Consider the following 17,654-nt stretch of genomic DNA (forward strand, 5'->3'; position numbering starts at 1 on the left):
TGGGGCTTGGGCTTCAGTCCTTGGCCCCAACAATCTATCACCAGCTCTGGCAACCTCATTAAAACGGGGTTGTGACCCACTTTGGGTCCTGACCCACAGTTTGAGAAGTGCTGGAATGGTCTATTTTATAATTGTTTCAGGTGACTTATAAAGGTATTTACTGTATCATTATAATGAGTATTTAGTAGATGTTAATAAATACACATCTACAAGCCAAATCCCAATTCTTGAGGCCATAGTGCTGGTGACATTACATCTTTTTAAATGTATTATTGTTTTAGACCCCAGGTCGATAGATGGAATCTTTTTATTTCCTATATTAAAACTTAGATCCTTGAAACTACTTAGAATTAATGTTCTAGATAATAAGGGCTGTGCAGTGCACCTTCCATTGTTCTCCCTGTTTAAGTTAAACACTCTATGATCCTTAATTTGTAGGCCCTACATCTAATCTGTAAATGAGATACAGTCACATTCCAAGCATTATTTTTAAATGTATGGACATTTTCAAAAATGACTACTCTATTTTGTTCAGTAGCTCTCTAGTTCTTTATTTCATTTTCCCAGGTATACACCATATGATATTAAGAGAATTAAACACCTCTTTCAGTAAGGTCCATTGTTCTAAATTCCTCTTTCTCTAGTCAACTGTTCACAAGCAACAGCTAAGGCCAACTTGGCTACCATTCAATTCCCTATCTGTACATTTATATGATTTAACAAGCTTGTATCTCAAGTCCCCACTGAACTGAAATTGCAATCAGACATTAGTTGGGCAGCTGGGCATATTTGTTGATTGATGTTGTTTGTTTCAATAAAATATGCGAAATTGTTCCAGATATGCACAAAAGTTGTTCACCAAGCCAGCTTATATGCAATGTGAAAGCTATTCTCCTTAATGACATTGCATTTACAGAGCTACATATAGGAGTCTTGTGGCCACAGAACTTTTCAAAGTTGGCATTGGCATTTAGGGGGAGTGGGCATATCCCTTGAGCCCTCCATTCTCCTTTCCAAAAGAGTTAACCCCATGTCCCCTCTACCTCTCCAGATGGAGTTGGCAGAATCCCCTCCTGAAAAGGTCAGACTTTCCTATGATGAACAATGTTGGGGAAAGTAGTCAAGGAAAAGCTCTTCTCACACCAAGCGCCTCAGATAATGATAGACACAGATGTCTCTGGTATAGCGTGAGGAGCTTAATTAGTAAACTTGACTGTTGTTAGTCTTTCAGAGTTGAGACTCCATGTAAATTTTCTAGTGCTGAGGACCCCTCGGGCTGGTTCTCAGTCATGGACAATATGGTTGTCCTGTAATACCTCAATAGAGTGAGCACATGGTCACTTGTCATATCAAAAGGCAATTAATCCATGGGAACAGTGAGTCCAAAACAAAAACCCCATCTGACAAAAAACACCATCAATGATGACCTGAGTTGAGAGGGTAGATTATTGAGTGGACGTTCAAACCCTCAGTGGCATCTTTACTGACTGAGGTCATCCAGATGTGGACTTGCACGTTAGAACTCAGAGCCAATGTCTGAGGTTTTTCTCCAGAGTTAGCAGGGGCCTGCAACTTGTATCACTATCATTTCTTATTTGTGCTGGAGAAATACCCAAAGGCTCGAGTTAGGATTGGGGTCTCAATGTGCTAGGTGCTGTACAACACATAGAAAAGCACAGTACCTTCCCTTAAGAGTTTATAGTCTAATTTCAGACACCTTCTTTTATGTTACAGGGCAAAATGCTCATTGAAATTTCAATTAGGTGCTAACTAAACATGTGAAAGGTCCTTTGATCCTATGTGAACTCACTCACTATACCACCTCTTGTGGAAAGTTTTTTTTGTCTTGGTGACCATAACCTTGACTATTAGGATCTCTGAGTTACTGGCTGTTATGGGGTCAGGTCACCCTTTAACACGTTGTATGGGGAGAAGGTGGTATTTAGGCTTCATCCAAAATTTTCACCTAAATTGATGCATATCACTTGCCTCTATTTTCCCCAAAGCCCTAAGCTGTCCTGGGAAGGTCAGCTGCGTGTCCTGGATATCAAGAGAGTAGTCAGTCCCTGATTAGAAATAAACCTTTTTGATGGTCCAATACAATGTTTATGATCTTTGGAGAAAAATTTAAAGGTTGGGCTACTTCAGCTCTCATCCTACCTAAATGGATAGGGTTGTACATTGTCTTATGACATGGCAGATATTTCAGGGCTGAGGCAAAGGGTGGCAACTTCAGTGGCATGTATCTGTAACGTGCCCGTATCTGAAAAGTGTAGAGCTCAGTTTGCACCTTCACAAATCACTCAGTGTCACATCAAGAACTGATTTTGGTTTCGGGAGACCGGTTCTGCCTATTGAACAGTGACTGAAGAACTCGGCCCTCTTCTTGACAGGGAGGTTACAGCTAGCTAGTCTGCTGCATTTGGGTTCTTCTAGGTAATGTCATTTATGAGAACAAATTACCAAAACAACTCCTGTACTCTGAACATATTGCCCCTAACGGAGCCACACTGATTGTGAATGATTCACAATTCAAGACCTAATGCTTTTGGAGGCAGAGAAGAACTGAGTAATGGCTATACAGGGTGTAGTCTTGTGTCCCTTAGCCAATAGAATGTAAGGTTTGAGTGATGTGCATCCTTGAAAAGGGTTTGTGGCTGAATGGTCAGGCACACAACTCTGTGGCGGACGTATGTTTAGAGAACAAGAGCTACTGTGCTGAGTAATACCTGTTGTATACAAATAAAATGTGGAGAATGCTTTTTATACAAAAAAATTTGAAAATTTCAAAGGTTCAATTTTTTTCTGCTCTGTTTTTGCTACTTAAGTATGTTCCAAAAGGAACAGAATGGAGAAGATTGTTGGGTTTAGATAGTATAAGATCTTGGCATGAAATAATCCAAATAATTTTAAGAACCTGTTAAAGGCACTAATAGCTACAGAATTTAACATAGTATGTTGTACTATTGATGACTTGTTCTCCATGTTTTAAATTGAGCGCACACATGGTCAGGAATGTATGCAAATTCAGAAATTGCAAGGTCACAGATTACTTATTAAACATTTATTTTGAGCTATAACAGTTCCATATCTCACAAGAGCTCAGGTTTATTTCTGTATATTACAGTTCCTTATGCCTTTTTATGATGTCATTCATCCTATGTGTTCTACTAAAAAGGAAAAAACTTAAACACATGAGGAACATCATTGTAACTATCCTATTAAAAAATAACTATTACCTCATTCATAAATGCTGTTGACTACAAGATAAATTTACTAAAATGTTTCTCTCCATCAGATATTCAGAGAAATGGTTTTTTCATTTATAATTTATTTAAATCGTTTATTTTTATTTTGTGTAGTCCAAATTTGTATTGAGTTATAAGCACATATTGGCTGTCAGTTGTGCTTTCTAAGGACAATCGTTTCTTTTAATATATTTTTTTAAAGAATTAATACAGTTTTGTCATGCTCTAAATTGGACTTTTTGACAGAAGCATTACAGAGAGGGACTGGGGAAGACATGAGATTATTTCATGTTTGTTTATTAATTTCTAACTTCCCTACTTGTATTATGGAATAATTTCTGTCCAGGTTTTCTTATTTTCATGCCAACTACTGCAAGTCATTTTAATTTTCTGTGATATCTAAAGCATGGCAATATTTCTTAGGCATAGAACATTAATAACTTAAGTTGAGGATTTCATATTGATTCCCCTAAAGGATAAGTGCTTTCAGAGTGTTATAATTAGTCCTTGATATTTAATGAATCCCAACAGATGACATGGCAATATACTTTTCCCTTTCAATTAAGAATGTGCTCTTGTGTTAAAAACAGTTGGAAATAATCTAACTCTTGTTCATATATAATGTCACAGAAATTAATAGCCCATTCTCTATTGAATTATGCCTATAGTATTTTCCTGCTCATAGTATAACATTATTTCTTTGTTCATAAACAAGTTGCACTCTGTTTAAGTGTTAGTTTTGTGTGAGTGACCCAGAAAAGGCATTGTGGCTTGCCATTTAAACTTAAATCAGAATTCATCAACATCAATTGTTTGCTAAAGGAGGCATGGCCATCCCCAAAGGGGTGTGGAAAGTGGGAGGCAGACAAAGTTCTAATATTGAACAACAAGCAACATTAATTGATAAATTGAAAACTTACAACTTTTTTTAAATTGTTACAAAAGTCTATTAACTAATGCATGTGAATCCTATTGTATTGGGATGAGAGTCACTGTTAACCATACAGACTAACTGCCCAGAGTTAGCATTAGCTAACAGTAGGAGATGAAAGAAAGGGGCATTACTCTCTGTCAAATTCAGCAAATCTTTCAGTCCCTTAAAGCAAGAAACAATCCGTTGTAATGTAAGATTATCCTTTTTTCCCTAGATGCAAGATTTCAGACTGAGAGTCTCTCACTACGAACCCCACTGGGAACTGTTCTTTTCAGTTGTAGGCTAACACACAGCAGTTGACCCACGGAGAGTGACCACTGCAACATTAGAGAGGCAAAAATAACAGAGTATTCCCAAACCTATGAAACAAGGCACTTCTCAGAGAAGGCTGCCATTGTGTCCCTGAATTCTCCCTATGTGGCTTAGGTATTGTAGAGATCTCAGACCAGTTGGAACTGCAGCATGTGCAAGACCTACAGTAGATGCATTGCAGTAATACAAGAACAAACTTGCAGCCTTAGACCCAAATTCAGCAAAGATTTATTCATGTGCTTAACTTTAAGCATATGAGTATTCCCATAAACTTCAATGGAACTATTCGCAACTTTAAATGAAGCATGTGTGAAAGGATTAGGGGTTGAATTTACTTTGTCACGTCTGTTCTTAGCATTTCTCTTTATTTAATATTATGTTTTATGTTTCTATTTTTAAATTTGAAAAATAACTTCCCCATTAAACCTTACTGGCTATAGCAGTGACACTGCAAATACAATTTTTGGATACTGTCATTGTGGGGGAATTAAATTGTTCTTCACATGGTGTCTTATCTGCAGTACTTCCAATCCAATATTCAAGGGATTGTTGTGTTGTACATTGTAATTTTCGTTGAAGTGTGAGGTGCGTGAGTCCTTCAGACTTGATACTACATCAAGGTAGCTGTTAGAGAACCAACCTACTAGAAACAGAAGATTTTGTCTGGACAGAATAAAAATTGCCCTGAGTATTATCTGAGCTAAGTTTTTTTTCTAAACTTCAAAGTTTGAGTTTCCCCACTAAAACTAAACCCTGAAGTGCTGCTACTATTACCCGGAATATGTGCATCTTTGAAGATCTTGTGGTGAAACTGACTAGGCATGACATATTCTGCTGGGCTTCACTGCAGCTTATTTCAAAAATTGCATCTTTTCAGTCTTCCATTCAGCAGACTTAGGCTACTGTGCTTTAAGAAAAATGATATCCTAGTTTAGAATTATCTTGGTGGCTTGACACACATGAAAAATCATCAAAATATAGGGCTTATAATGGAAGAAGGAACTGACCATTATCGACCTATAGCAACAAACTGTTGGTTACCGGTGCAAAATAGAGCCCAAGTTTCAAACTTGGGTGACTAAAGATAGGCACCTGAATATGTAGTGCATTTAAGTAACTTATAAGTAATCATGCACCCACTATGCAAAATTGAGATCAGGTTACAGTTTCCCCCCATTTTGGGGGTTCTTGACAAAATTTCCCCAAAGTTCAAAGGTTTGTGGATTTGACTTTGGGCCCATTTCTGGTCATCAAACGTGGTTGTAGATTTTAGTTCCCTTACATCTTACTATTTTGGTTTGTTTTTAGAAGATAAGAAGAACAGGAGTACTTGTGGCACCTTAGAGACTAACAAATTTATTAGAGCATAAGCTTTCGTGGACTACANTCAGTTTTCTAGATTTCGTTCCCAAACAACCTGGCCTGGCAAATGTCCCCTGAACATCAACAAAAAAAGATTATTATAAAATTACACCTTATTATAAATAGCATTGTCCTGTTGTTGAAGTGGTTGAATAAACTAGTTTGCTGAGCATGTTTCTTAGCCTTCACTGGGTAGTTGTGACAAAAAATGGCAGGTAACTGCTGACAAGAATATCTATCTTCTAAAAGGTTTCAGAGTAGCAGCCGTGTTAGTCTGTATCCGCAAAAAGAAGAACAGGAGTACTTGTGGCACCTTAGAGACTAACAAATTTATTAGAGCATAAGCTTTCGTGGACTACATCCGAAGAAGTGGGCTGTAGTCCACGAAAGCTTATGCTCTAATAAATTTGTTAGTCTCTAAGGTGCCACAAGTACTCCTGTTCTTCTTTTTGCGGATACAGACTAACACGGCTGCTACTCTGAAACCTTTTAGAAGATAGATATTCTTGTCAGCAGTTACCTGCCATTTTTTGTCACAACTACCCAGTGAAGGCTAAGAAACATGCTCAGCAAACTAGTTTATTCAACCACTTCAACAACAGGACAATGCTATTTATAATAAGGTGTAATTTTATAATAATCTTTTTTTGTTGATGTTCAGGGGACATTTGCCAGGCCAGGTTGTTTGGGAACGAAATCTAGAAAACTGATAACAAATTATTTGCTGTCTGATCTATTGTGCAAAAAGGAAGCTTTGAAAATCTGAAATGTAGCAATTTTTTCAACAAAACGAAAAGAGAAGAAAGCATCATCTTACATTTAAATAATGTTTAATAAGAATTTGCTTAGCATTTTTAGGGAGTTTTGTTTAATGTCTGCTATGTTTGTTACGTGTCTAGCCAATCTTAACATGTTCCAGTGGTTCACTGACTGAGACAAGGATTGCACAGTTCGTCTGCATTTTAGTGGCACTACCAGGGGATGTCGGACCTTTTGCCCTTGTTTGTAGACACTCAGAAATTAAATATAACCTAACCTTAACACAGTTTTGGGAGAAATTTAGTATAACCTTGCACAGTATTTTTTTATAAGTATTGTGACATCTGTACTGGCAACTCCCTGCTAAATCACTTGTGGTTTAATCATTGTCACAATTATAACCACAAAATACCCTAACTAGCAGCAAAAAAATTACTGTGTGAGACCTTTTGAGAACAGTCTCCAAACAGAAGTGACTAAGTACCAAGCAGTAATCCCAAGTTATTTTTGTATACTGTTGTTTTATATTCTAGTACAATTTCTAATAAAACTTAAGTAAATAACCTCAGATTACTTGGATGAGAAGATAACAGGGATAGCAGTAGTTTATGAACAACTATAAAACCTTTTCTTACTGTGATATTCTTGTAAATTGCTTGTTTAAGATAAATAATGGGATTATCCTGCCTTTTAAGAATGTCAATTACAAAGTTACAGTACATCTAATGAAATTAAAAGATGCTATCTAATTCTCAACTTCATTGAACCCCCCTATATCACCAAAATCTTCTTGGCGCCAAATGAACATCCAGAGAGAGTGAGTGAGAGCAGTGTTTTCGTATGATGTTTTAAGTTTTTAAAAGTTAGATTTTAGAAAATATTACAAAGTAGTTTGGCAATTTAGGGATTGGTGGGAAAATATTCTAAAAGGTAAAAAACACAGGTGTCTTTTTTTTTTCGTCAGACTATGCTTAGATACTCAATTTAAAGGTATCTGATAATTTCAGATTATTGCTGGAAATTATATAACTAATCTATATCTCTATATATAGATATGGCTCTGTCTTTTTTTTAAATATAATTGTGCTAAAGGTATTGATTGTGCCATTTTTAAGCACATTATACCACATATATAAAAAAACTGTAAAATAATAGTACTTTTAGCACAGTAGCTTTCTCTATAGAAATCCGTTAAGAACCGTTGATGTTATCTGAGTTGCCCAACAGCCTGGTCATTGTTATATATTTCAGAATGTATATTTAAAACTTTAATATTTACATTGCATGTGTCACTGTAAAAGGTGCTTTTTATCCTGGCCTTTTGCCCAAAAACATGCTGAATGGCAACTAACCAATCAAAACTTAATGAGCCTTGGTAACTGGACTTTAGAGAGAAGCTCAGTCATTGGTTCACTGACCTGTATTACACAGTATCTCATTTGGCAGTGAATTAAGAATAGAGCAGACACATCATCAGCAGATTTTCCTGAGTGCAGACTTCTCTTGGTACTAACTTCCAAAGTCCAAGGACGCTCCAATCTGGCTTTCTAAACCTGATCTGTCAGTGCGGTATAACCAGCTTATAAATTGGTTTAAAGCTAATAATTGAACTAACCTTTCTACATTTAAAAAAAAAATAACATTTTGGCAACCATGATAAACTTCTCAGTAACTGATAAATAAAGATCCTGAATAATACAAACAGTGAAACATTTCAGAGGGTGATTGGGGATGCAGGACTAATGCAAAAGGGTATTAAAGCACAATCAACTGTTATGATTACATTTGCAATCATACATGTAAATAATGCTTTGTCAGCTGGAACAAGATTAATGCATGCATCTTTGCTTTTATACTCCCTTTGGTCTCATCCAAATTGTTAAGTGATATTGCTCTAATGTGAAAAGAGGTTACTGACAAGGTTCTGCTCTCAACTGTCCATGGTGAACCTTGACTACCATATTTCTTTTTCTTTTCCCCTTCCATGTTCCCGTTGCCAACATGTGTCAGGAGAGCAGAGTATCAAAACTGGGGACTCTGATAAAAGCCAGGAGTCCCAGATGCACTTTCTAATTAATTTAGAATCTTGCTGGGGGACACTTGCTGGTCAGCTAAAGCCAGATTTATATGTGCCATTGTATTATAAAAAAAAACATAATCCTATTTTGATTGTTCAGTTATAACTGCAACCCTTGTCAATTTCACTCAACACAATTTTAGGATTAAAATTAAACTTTCAGTGTATGGTTTTATATTTATTATATAAAACATTAAAATATATTAAAAACACAAAATCTGCATACAAATTTCTGTCTCTGCTGCTTGAGTTAGTTTGCCAAACTTGTTTCTTGAGTAGACTGTGTGCTCAATATTTTTAAATATTTGTCAGATTGCTCTGAAGTACTTGCTTCTCATAGTAAAATTAATGTTTTTGAGGCTTTCTTAAGGTTACCAGTTAGGAAAGATTTGATGAAAAGCTATAACTGGAAAAGCTCTGTTAATTTGCTGTTTTAAAAAAACCCCTATGTTTACACCATATTATCCAAGCTTATCTCCAGCATGACAATCAGTTCATATCTAGCAAGACGATGACTCCAGCATTTTTTACTCCAAGAGCAGCAAGTTCATTCTACTTAGTTCAATATCTCCAGTTGGCTCAAAACTGCTAGTGTTTGTCCTTACCACACCAATAATGCATGATCACATTCTACTGTGCAGTAGGTTAACAAAGGTCTTAATATTTTTCTGTCTCCCCAGAGAATATACATTTAACCAGATAAAATAATCTATAGGTGAAATATTTTACAGTTTAGAATTAGAACCATTTGAACTCATAGCAAACAAGGCAGCTGAGTTGTTCAAAATACAAACACCCTTTTAAGACAACCACATGAAATGAAACATAAAGACAAACAGCAGAATAACAAATATAGCGTCTGTGCACTTCACGGCCTTTGTTTATTTTTTCATTTAAAAATCTTCGATGTATTTTAATACTTACATTACAGGCCTGCTTGCAAAATGATACATGAATCATTTAAAAGGGTCTCTTAGGCAGTACTTAATTTCCCTATAGCCAGTGCTTTGCCAGTGCTATTTACAGCTACAAGAGTGCGATTCAGAGAATTGGAGCTGAAGTGATTCTCTCCTATGACTCAACTACTAAAATTTGTCAGAACACTAAAGAAGATTTCATGTTCTCTCTCTTTTTTTACAGTCTCGCCTCTGAATATTGTAATAGGCCCAAGCCTCAGAGTTCCCATCCAACTTTAACTTTTCTGAACTCAAGGATCATTCAGAACTGGAGCTTCGGTTCTGATACATTTCTATTTGCATGACTAGATATGAGGAACATTCAGGAGTAGGAAACCAGGGGGGAGAGGATGCACAGAACGTTTTAAGTTCCTTCTCAGCTAAAAGAGAGAGCCCAAAGTTGTTCTCAGCAGTTGGTGCAAATGCTCAGCTAGGATTTGCAGCTAAAACAATCAGTAAAGCACTTTTTAATTAGAGCATTATAATGGTTCATTTTCTCAAACTTTATTGTCTATAAAGGATGTATATTTTTGAAGATTTAATTTATGGTTGGAAAATGTCTCCTAATGCCCGTTGTTAGCTGTAGAACTTTCTGTGTAATTTTTAAATGGTTGTTTTGACTCATGTGGATGCTTCTTCACATCACAAAAATGCACCCATAGTTTGGTATAATTGATTCCATGTGCTAAATAAAGGCAAAGGGATGTTGTGAGTCAGGATTGAGGTGCATTATATTCTGCAAGGTTGTATAAGGAAGCTTGCACCTTGCCTGTTTACATGAAGTCTGGCTCTACTCAGCACCATTTTTCTCTAATACTCTACAAATACCAGATGCTATTAGTGCTTGGAGAGGCCTCATTTAAATTCATTGAAACAAGTTATTCAGAGCTTTCCATTTCATACACTGACCAAATGCTGACCTCAGTTACACCACTGCAACTGCATTGAATATGGTCCTAAGTGAAATGTTCATGATTGTGTATTAGCAATGTACAGAAAGTAGAATTGCTGACATGAAAAATTCATATTCTGTATCTAAAGGCAGATTGTTATTGCTACTCAACTTCATCTCCAGGCAGATTTTTTTCTAATATCAAAGGTTTGATTTTAAAATTGCAGATTTAAGTCTAAGTTAAAGATCTCCAGAAGAACCAATCAGCAAACTTGTAGTCACAGTTGTGCCAGGAAATTTAAGTGAACAGCACAATGTCTTTACATTCCTAATGTTAACAACAGAGGTTTATTTTATTTTCTATTTGTTTAAAAGCTGCTTTTCTACCATTTTTGCATATCTACTAGTTTCTTAGTCTATTTCTGGTAACGATATTGTGCAGATAACACTGAAACTCACCAAATGTCAAGAAACCTAAATAGGTGCCCCATAAAGTGAAGGTACATACATAACGTAGTTATAGTTTGACGTAGAATTACAAGAAGTGAAATTTAGCTAGAGCTTGAGGGGGGTGCGGAGCCTATTCTTTCTTTGTTACATGGGTATAATTAGATCCATGTTTAAAATCTCATTTTAGTTTTACTTCACGAATTTTCATGTGTGGAAACCGAGATTTAACTGACATTTCACAACAAATCCATGCTCCTTGTGTGGCCGGTGCACATCCTCACCAGGAGCGCTTGCACCAATTTAATTACCATTGTGGAGCATTGTGGAACAGCTTCTGAAAGGCAGCACCAATCAATGTAAGCAACACTGTGTCTACATTGACACTATGTCAGGCTAACTACATTGACCTAAGCGCTACGCCTCTTGCGAAGGTGGAGTTAAGTTGGTGAAGTGGGCGAGTTACATTGATAGGAGCTATGTTTTAGTGTAGATACTTAGTTAGGTTGACATAAGCTGCCTTACGTCAACCTAACTCTGTAGTATAGACCAGGGCTTAGTCCTAACCTAAAAAGCAGATGCAGAAGAGAGACTTTCAAAGGCACTTAGGCCTTAGGCTCCCAGTTCCCACTGAAAGTCAACGGGATTTAACTCTCATTTGTATTTTTGAAAATCTTCCATATCATGCTTCTCTTGAACCAAACAAAGGAATACATGAAACACCAGAGACTCAAACGTCTTAAGAATTCTGTATGTCCAGAGGTCACCAGAAAGGTTCATCACTAGACCTCTAAGCTCAAACTTAGGTTTGAGTCAGGAAGTCAGAAATATGTGGGAACAGTGATGTTTACCACATAGAAGTTGAGTCCAGGGAACATATACTTCTAAGTCTACAAAGTAAGAAGAAAAACAGACATGATACAGTAATTTACTAAAAAGAACGGGGAGTACTTGTGGCACCTTAGAGACTAACAAATTTATTTGGGCATAAGCTTTCACGCGTTCTTTTGGCTGATACAGACTAACACGGCTACCACTTTTTACTTTATAGCCAAGACTGTACTGTTGCAACTTAACATATAATGGATTTAGAATTTGTTATGAAGTAACTGTGGAATAATACCAGACAAACCTAAAGAATTTAATATTAGTGTAACCAGTGTTCAAATGTATACAACACTTGAAGAAAGAGTGTAAAAGTCTAACAATGTGGGACTAATCCAATAGCTGAAATAAATAAATCTGCATGTCACCTAACTTGACTCTATGATCAATTGAGCAGTTCCTATTAGTGGAAACTCTTTGAGATGCATTGGTTCATGTTTGGATAGTTTGCAATGCTAAACAGATCTGATGACTGTAGACATACAGTGCTGCTCATCATGCTCCTGACCTTTATTCCAAAGCCACACAAGTATGAATTTTATTTGAGCCCTGCTATGGGAGTGAAGTATTTCTCACTTTATTACATTTAGCAGAAATTCCTACTGTAATTATGACATGACATTAATGTTAACAGGACCTCAAAGCTGGATGTTTCACTGAGGTAAAACAAATGATAGTTGAAGTGGGGAGGCTGGATATAAAAATTGCTGATTTTTGTATAGCCATGCCAAATTTGAACAAGGAAAATACTAGTTACTGTACTTTAGCCCTAGTTACCTTAGTTCTCCAACTGTAATTGTTGATAATGACTCAAACCCTTGGTTAACTAATTAAGATAGCATACTGTGTTACCAACAGTGGAAAAGACTCCCTCAGCAGTTTTAGTCAAACGATACTGTATAATACACAAAAATAATGGATATGTAATGTGTCCTGATACTCTACTTATAGGCTATCAGCAGTCTGTTGTAACGGTCTTTTAGTGTACGTACCAGAGGACTTGACTTTTACACAGCCCATTTGCTGAGGGAAAGAACAAGGGAGTCATTAATTTCTGGAAAGTGTTTTTGCCAGAAAGACACAGGCTATAAATCTGGTATATACGCAGAAAAGTGACAGCCATTTCAAATGTCCTAACCAGTATGTTCACCATGAGAGAATTGATTATAATTAAATATAATTATGTTAATATTTTATGTTCTGCATTTCAAATAACTGGCTATGTTTTACCCATTGATGGTCTTTCTGAAAACTCATGGGTATATTAATGTTTGCACAGACATGAGCAAACACATACAATTTAGCAAAAAATCTTATTCAAATCCCGGTTTTATTTCATTAGGTTTCTTGTTGACCATCATCCATTTTTGCATATCCAGGTTAGCTGTTTGTTACGATTTTAAATGTTTTCCTGCTAAAATGGATACTCTGCCTAGATGATCATAATGGTCCCTTCTGACCTTAAAGTCTATGAGTCTGCCTACTTCCTTTTGTTTGTTTGTTTGTTTGTTTGTTTGTTTGTTTGTTTGTTTGTTTGTTTGTTTGTTTGTTTGTTTTTTAAAGATGTGAAGGGCGCTGGATATATTTCTTCTCCTTTTCTGAATGTTTTATTTTAAAGTATCTAGAAATAGTTAACACAGCTGCTTTTTTCTGCTCTCTAAGGGGTCGCCTGGCCTGATATGCACCGTCTGGCAGACAGAGTCCATCTGGAAGAGCTGACTAAAATTGGCATCCTGAAAGGCAATGTAGATGACATGGTGAAGGTTCATCTGGGTGCAATATTTATGCCACACGGACTTGGACATCTTCTTGGAATTGATGTGCATGATGTTGGAGGCTACCCAGAGGTTAGTGCTAGCTGATTTTCAGATTAACCCTTCTGACTTAAGTAGGCATTTCTTTTAGTTTCACAGTCAGTAGTGTCTTCTCTGGTTAGGAATTGATGTGCACTGAAGTTTTTCTTTGCTGGTGTGGTATTTCATGTGGTTTTCCTGAAATTAAATGATGATTTCATCATGCCTACTCATGCTGCGGGGATTCTTAGCGTTCCTAATGCTCCTATGAATAAGGTGCAAGAATGCGTTTTATTTTCAGTTGGTCTGTTTATTCAGCAGCAGCTGCATGATCAGCAGTGTGCTCGTGCAGGAGAATGTGTTCTCTGCCTCAAAGAGTTTATGATCTAAAAAGACCACACCAAAAAAAAAAAAAAAACATTTTAAGGACGAGGGAAAGCATTAATAACTTTGAAGCAAGGTTATCAGGGTAACAGTTGGCACACCGCTTGGTAGAGCCATCATTTTGCATGTGTATGTATTTTATGTTACAGTTTGCAGGAGGGCATTTGTTAGTGGAGAAAAGGAAGAAATTGTTGGAGTAAGGGAAGGGAGTGGGGACAGAAACTGCATGGGTAGGGGTGGAAATGGAGGTGGAGGGAGTAAAAGCAATGGACAGAGTTAAGTTGACACGGTGGGAGAGATAATATCTTTTATTGGACCAACTTCTGTTAGTGGGAGCATGAGGTTGGGCAGCTGGGGTGCTGCCGTTGTAGAAGAGGGGTATGATAAAGATGTGACTAACACCCAATGGCAATGCAGCAGTGAGACCTATTAAGGCCTCTGATTTTTCCACTGCAAAATTAAAAATACACCTCTACCCGATGTAACACAAATTCGGATATAACTCAGTAAAGCAGTGCTCCAGGGGGTGGGGCTGCGCGCGCCGGTGGATCAAAGCAAGTTCGATATAATACAGTTTCACATATAACGGTAAGATTTTTTGGCTCCTGGGGACAGCGTTATATCGGCGTAGAGGTGTATACTCTGAAGCCATAGTCAACCTGGGTCTTGTGAAATCCCATAAGACACAATGTCCCTGTTTCCCTTCATTTCCAACAATAATTGCTAATACCTCTGTTCATCAGCCAGCACCTCTGTTGTGCTCTGAGCAATTTTAGAGGTATTGATGCAAAAATACACATTTGAGAATATGCAACATTTCAAACAAAATGTTTTTTTACCGATGAGTATGCTCAATATCAACACTCCCAGCCTTGACACATTCTTCAAAAAATATTTGCCTCCTAGGAAATGCCATTTTAAAGTATACATTTATTCTCAACCTGCACAGTGCTAAGTTCCTCCTGCGAGAAGCTGAGTGTCTTCAAATCTGAATGGTGTTGGAGGAGACAGAGCCCACCCTCTTGCAGCAATGCAGGATAAGGCCCTAAATGGGACTGATGACAAACTCTTGCCAGAGTAGATGCAGATATGCCTGGAAAAATAAAACACACACCAGCGAGGAGTACACACCTTGCCAATACATAATGCACATCCCTGCAGTTCTTTCATGGGGGGTTTTAGAGGAAAGATACTTTGTGAAAAGGAGAAACATCTCTTGAAGGGAGGAAGGAGATACGGTTCCTCCCAAACACCTGCCCACGGGCTTTTCCCTGGCTGCCCTACATTGAAGTCTAGTTCCAGTGAATCATTAGCTTATTTTTCCAACATGGGTCACCATATATTCATTGGCCGTAGTGTGTTACTCAGTGTATTGGTCAGCAGTAGGCGTAGAAAGAACCGGACTGCTAGGTCTCTCCACAACCCTTTGCAATCTTTTCAAACCTAAGAGCCTGACTGTTGTGTCTTTACTACACACCTTGCAGAAGGAGAGTCTCCTGAGGCAATCTAGTTGCTATTAAAATGTTTTTCTCTATCCTTTTAATACTAATTTTAAACAAAACTGTGTGGCTCATACATTTTTCCCTCTTTGGTTCAATTTTAAAATGCATATTTTTCTGAAAAGGAAAAAGAGTTTAAAAGTGAATGTGGTTTGTTAGTGTGAGGGTCAGCATTTGTGGGATTCTTGCATCAGTTCTTAGTCCATAACTACTGCTACTGCATAATAATTGGTTTAGGCTACATGGGAGAAGAACGTAAGGCTCTGGTGTGAGTGTACATACGTTTCTATGCAGAAAGAATTGCTTTCTCCAGTCACTAGTTGATCTTTACATGTAATCATATGCTGGCCACTTAGTTGAAGTGCACTGAAAAGTTTTCTTTCTCAAGTACAAGCACGATATGCAACTTCTCTTGTTCTTAAAAGATGGGTGACAAATGTCTTAAAGCCTGACTAGAATAATAACAGAAAATAACCATGATGAAATATACAGGGATAATTAAACCGCTACATAATGATGTAATGTGTGTGTCAATGCAAAGTCTGATTAAGGCCTGGTCTATGTAAGGAAATTAGGTCAGTATTCAGGGATGTGAAAAATCCACACCTCAGAGCAACGCAATTAAATCGACCTTAACCCCCTGTGTAGGCAGTGCTACATTGATAGGAGAATTCTCCCGTTGACCTTGCTACTGCCTCTCAAAGAGGCGGAGTACCTATGCCCAGGGAGAACACCTTCTATCGGTGTAGGTAGTGTCTTCACTGAAGTGCTACAGCAGCGCAGCTTTACTGATACAGCTACACTGCTGCAGCATTTTAAGTGTAGACAAGCCCTAATATAGAAGAATGACTAATACACTTTTCAAAGCATTAATAACATTATTTCCTAGAATTAGAAGAACTATTTTTGTGTATTAAATGCATTCTCTGAGTGCTATGTGAATTTGACAGTAGTTATCATTTCCCCCAAAATTAATGTGATGGTTCATTAATAGTGCCTGAAAGTAGAGATTCTATAATTCTACACTCAACAATGAGACATTCGCAACAGTCTAAAAAACAAACTGTAACTGCTAAGAAGTTTGGCCGATATGATAATAAATAAAACTAGTTTCATTATTTTCAGAAAGATTTTTCCTTGTTTTTTATTTTTTGAGTATCACAAGATTTTAAGAAAAAAGTGTTTTCAATAATGTATCATACATTATTAGAAATGTTAGAAGTCAGTTACAGGAGCTTTTTAGACATGATATTAATATATTTAGGATCATGTTTATGTTGGGGGGGAGGGTGGTCATTTATGTACCATGATCCTATTGGTTGAAATATTGAACAGTTGGGAATTGGATGTTTCTTTTTTAAAAGCTACATTTCACAGTTATGATGTTAAATACTGATGGAGATGTCATTTGAAAGCTGTGTTAGATTTCTCCCCAACAAACCACAGGGTTTCACATTATCTCAGTTATGCCACGTAATGGCTGCTCTTTGGGGATTGCCTTTTTTAAGGAGAGGGAAGAAATCATAAGTAAATATTTGAACCTATGTTTTATTTTAAACATTACGGTTTATAGTTAATGATTGACACAAAATTACAGAAATGCCAGTGTACTGGAATGGGCTTTTCAGTTTTAATTTAATGAAAAAGAAACAAAAATTAAATTGAACCCTTTGCTGTGTGCAAAGCTTCATCGCTAACTTATATTGCACAGACAACTAGTGGTCCTTTGCCCTCTGTCCATGCTGTTCTCTCACCTCATGTTGGCATTGAACTCGCGTCGCAGGAACCACTTGGCAGACTCAAGGGAGATCTGCTAGTGGACTCCAGAATCTAAGACCTCAGTCAACGCACAGTCAACCTTTGGAACTCGTTGCCAGGGAATGTTGTGAAGGCCAAAACTATAACTGGGTTCAAAAAAGAATTAGATAAATTCATGGAGGATAGGTCCATCAATGGCTATTAGCCAAGATGGTCAGAGACACAACTCCGTGCTCTGGGTGTCATAAGCTTCTAACAGAAGCTGGGAGTGGACAATGGGATGTATCACGTGGTATTTTCCCTGGTTTTTTCATTCCCTCTGAAGCACGTGGCATTGGCCACCATTGG

General features: G+C 37.2%; 1 protein-coding gene across 1 annotated transcript in view; it reads left to right on the forward strand.

The window, feature by feature from the left end:
- PEPD (peptidase D) overlaps positions 1–17,654 on the forward strand; it is a 210,261-nt gene that overhangs the window by 172,258 nt on the left and 20,349 nt on the right. The window contains exon 13 of the mRNA XM_034788453.1: positions 13,535–13,719. Coding sequence (XP_034644344.1) covers positions 13,535–13,719 — 185 coding nt within the window. The remainder of the gene's footprint in view (positions 1–13,534; positions 13,720–17,654) is intronic.

This window comes from Trachemys scripta, chromosome 13, assembly GCF_013100865.1.
Source record: "Trachemys scripta elegans isolate TJP31775 chromosome 13, CAS_Tse_1.0, whole genome shotgun sequence".
Lineage (NCBI taxonomy): Eukaryota > Metazoa > Chordata > Testudines > Emydidae > Trachemys > Trachemys scripta.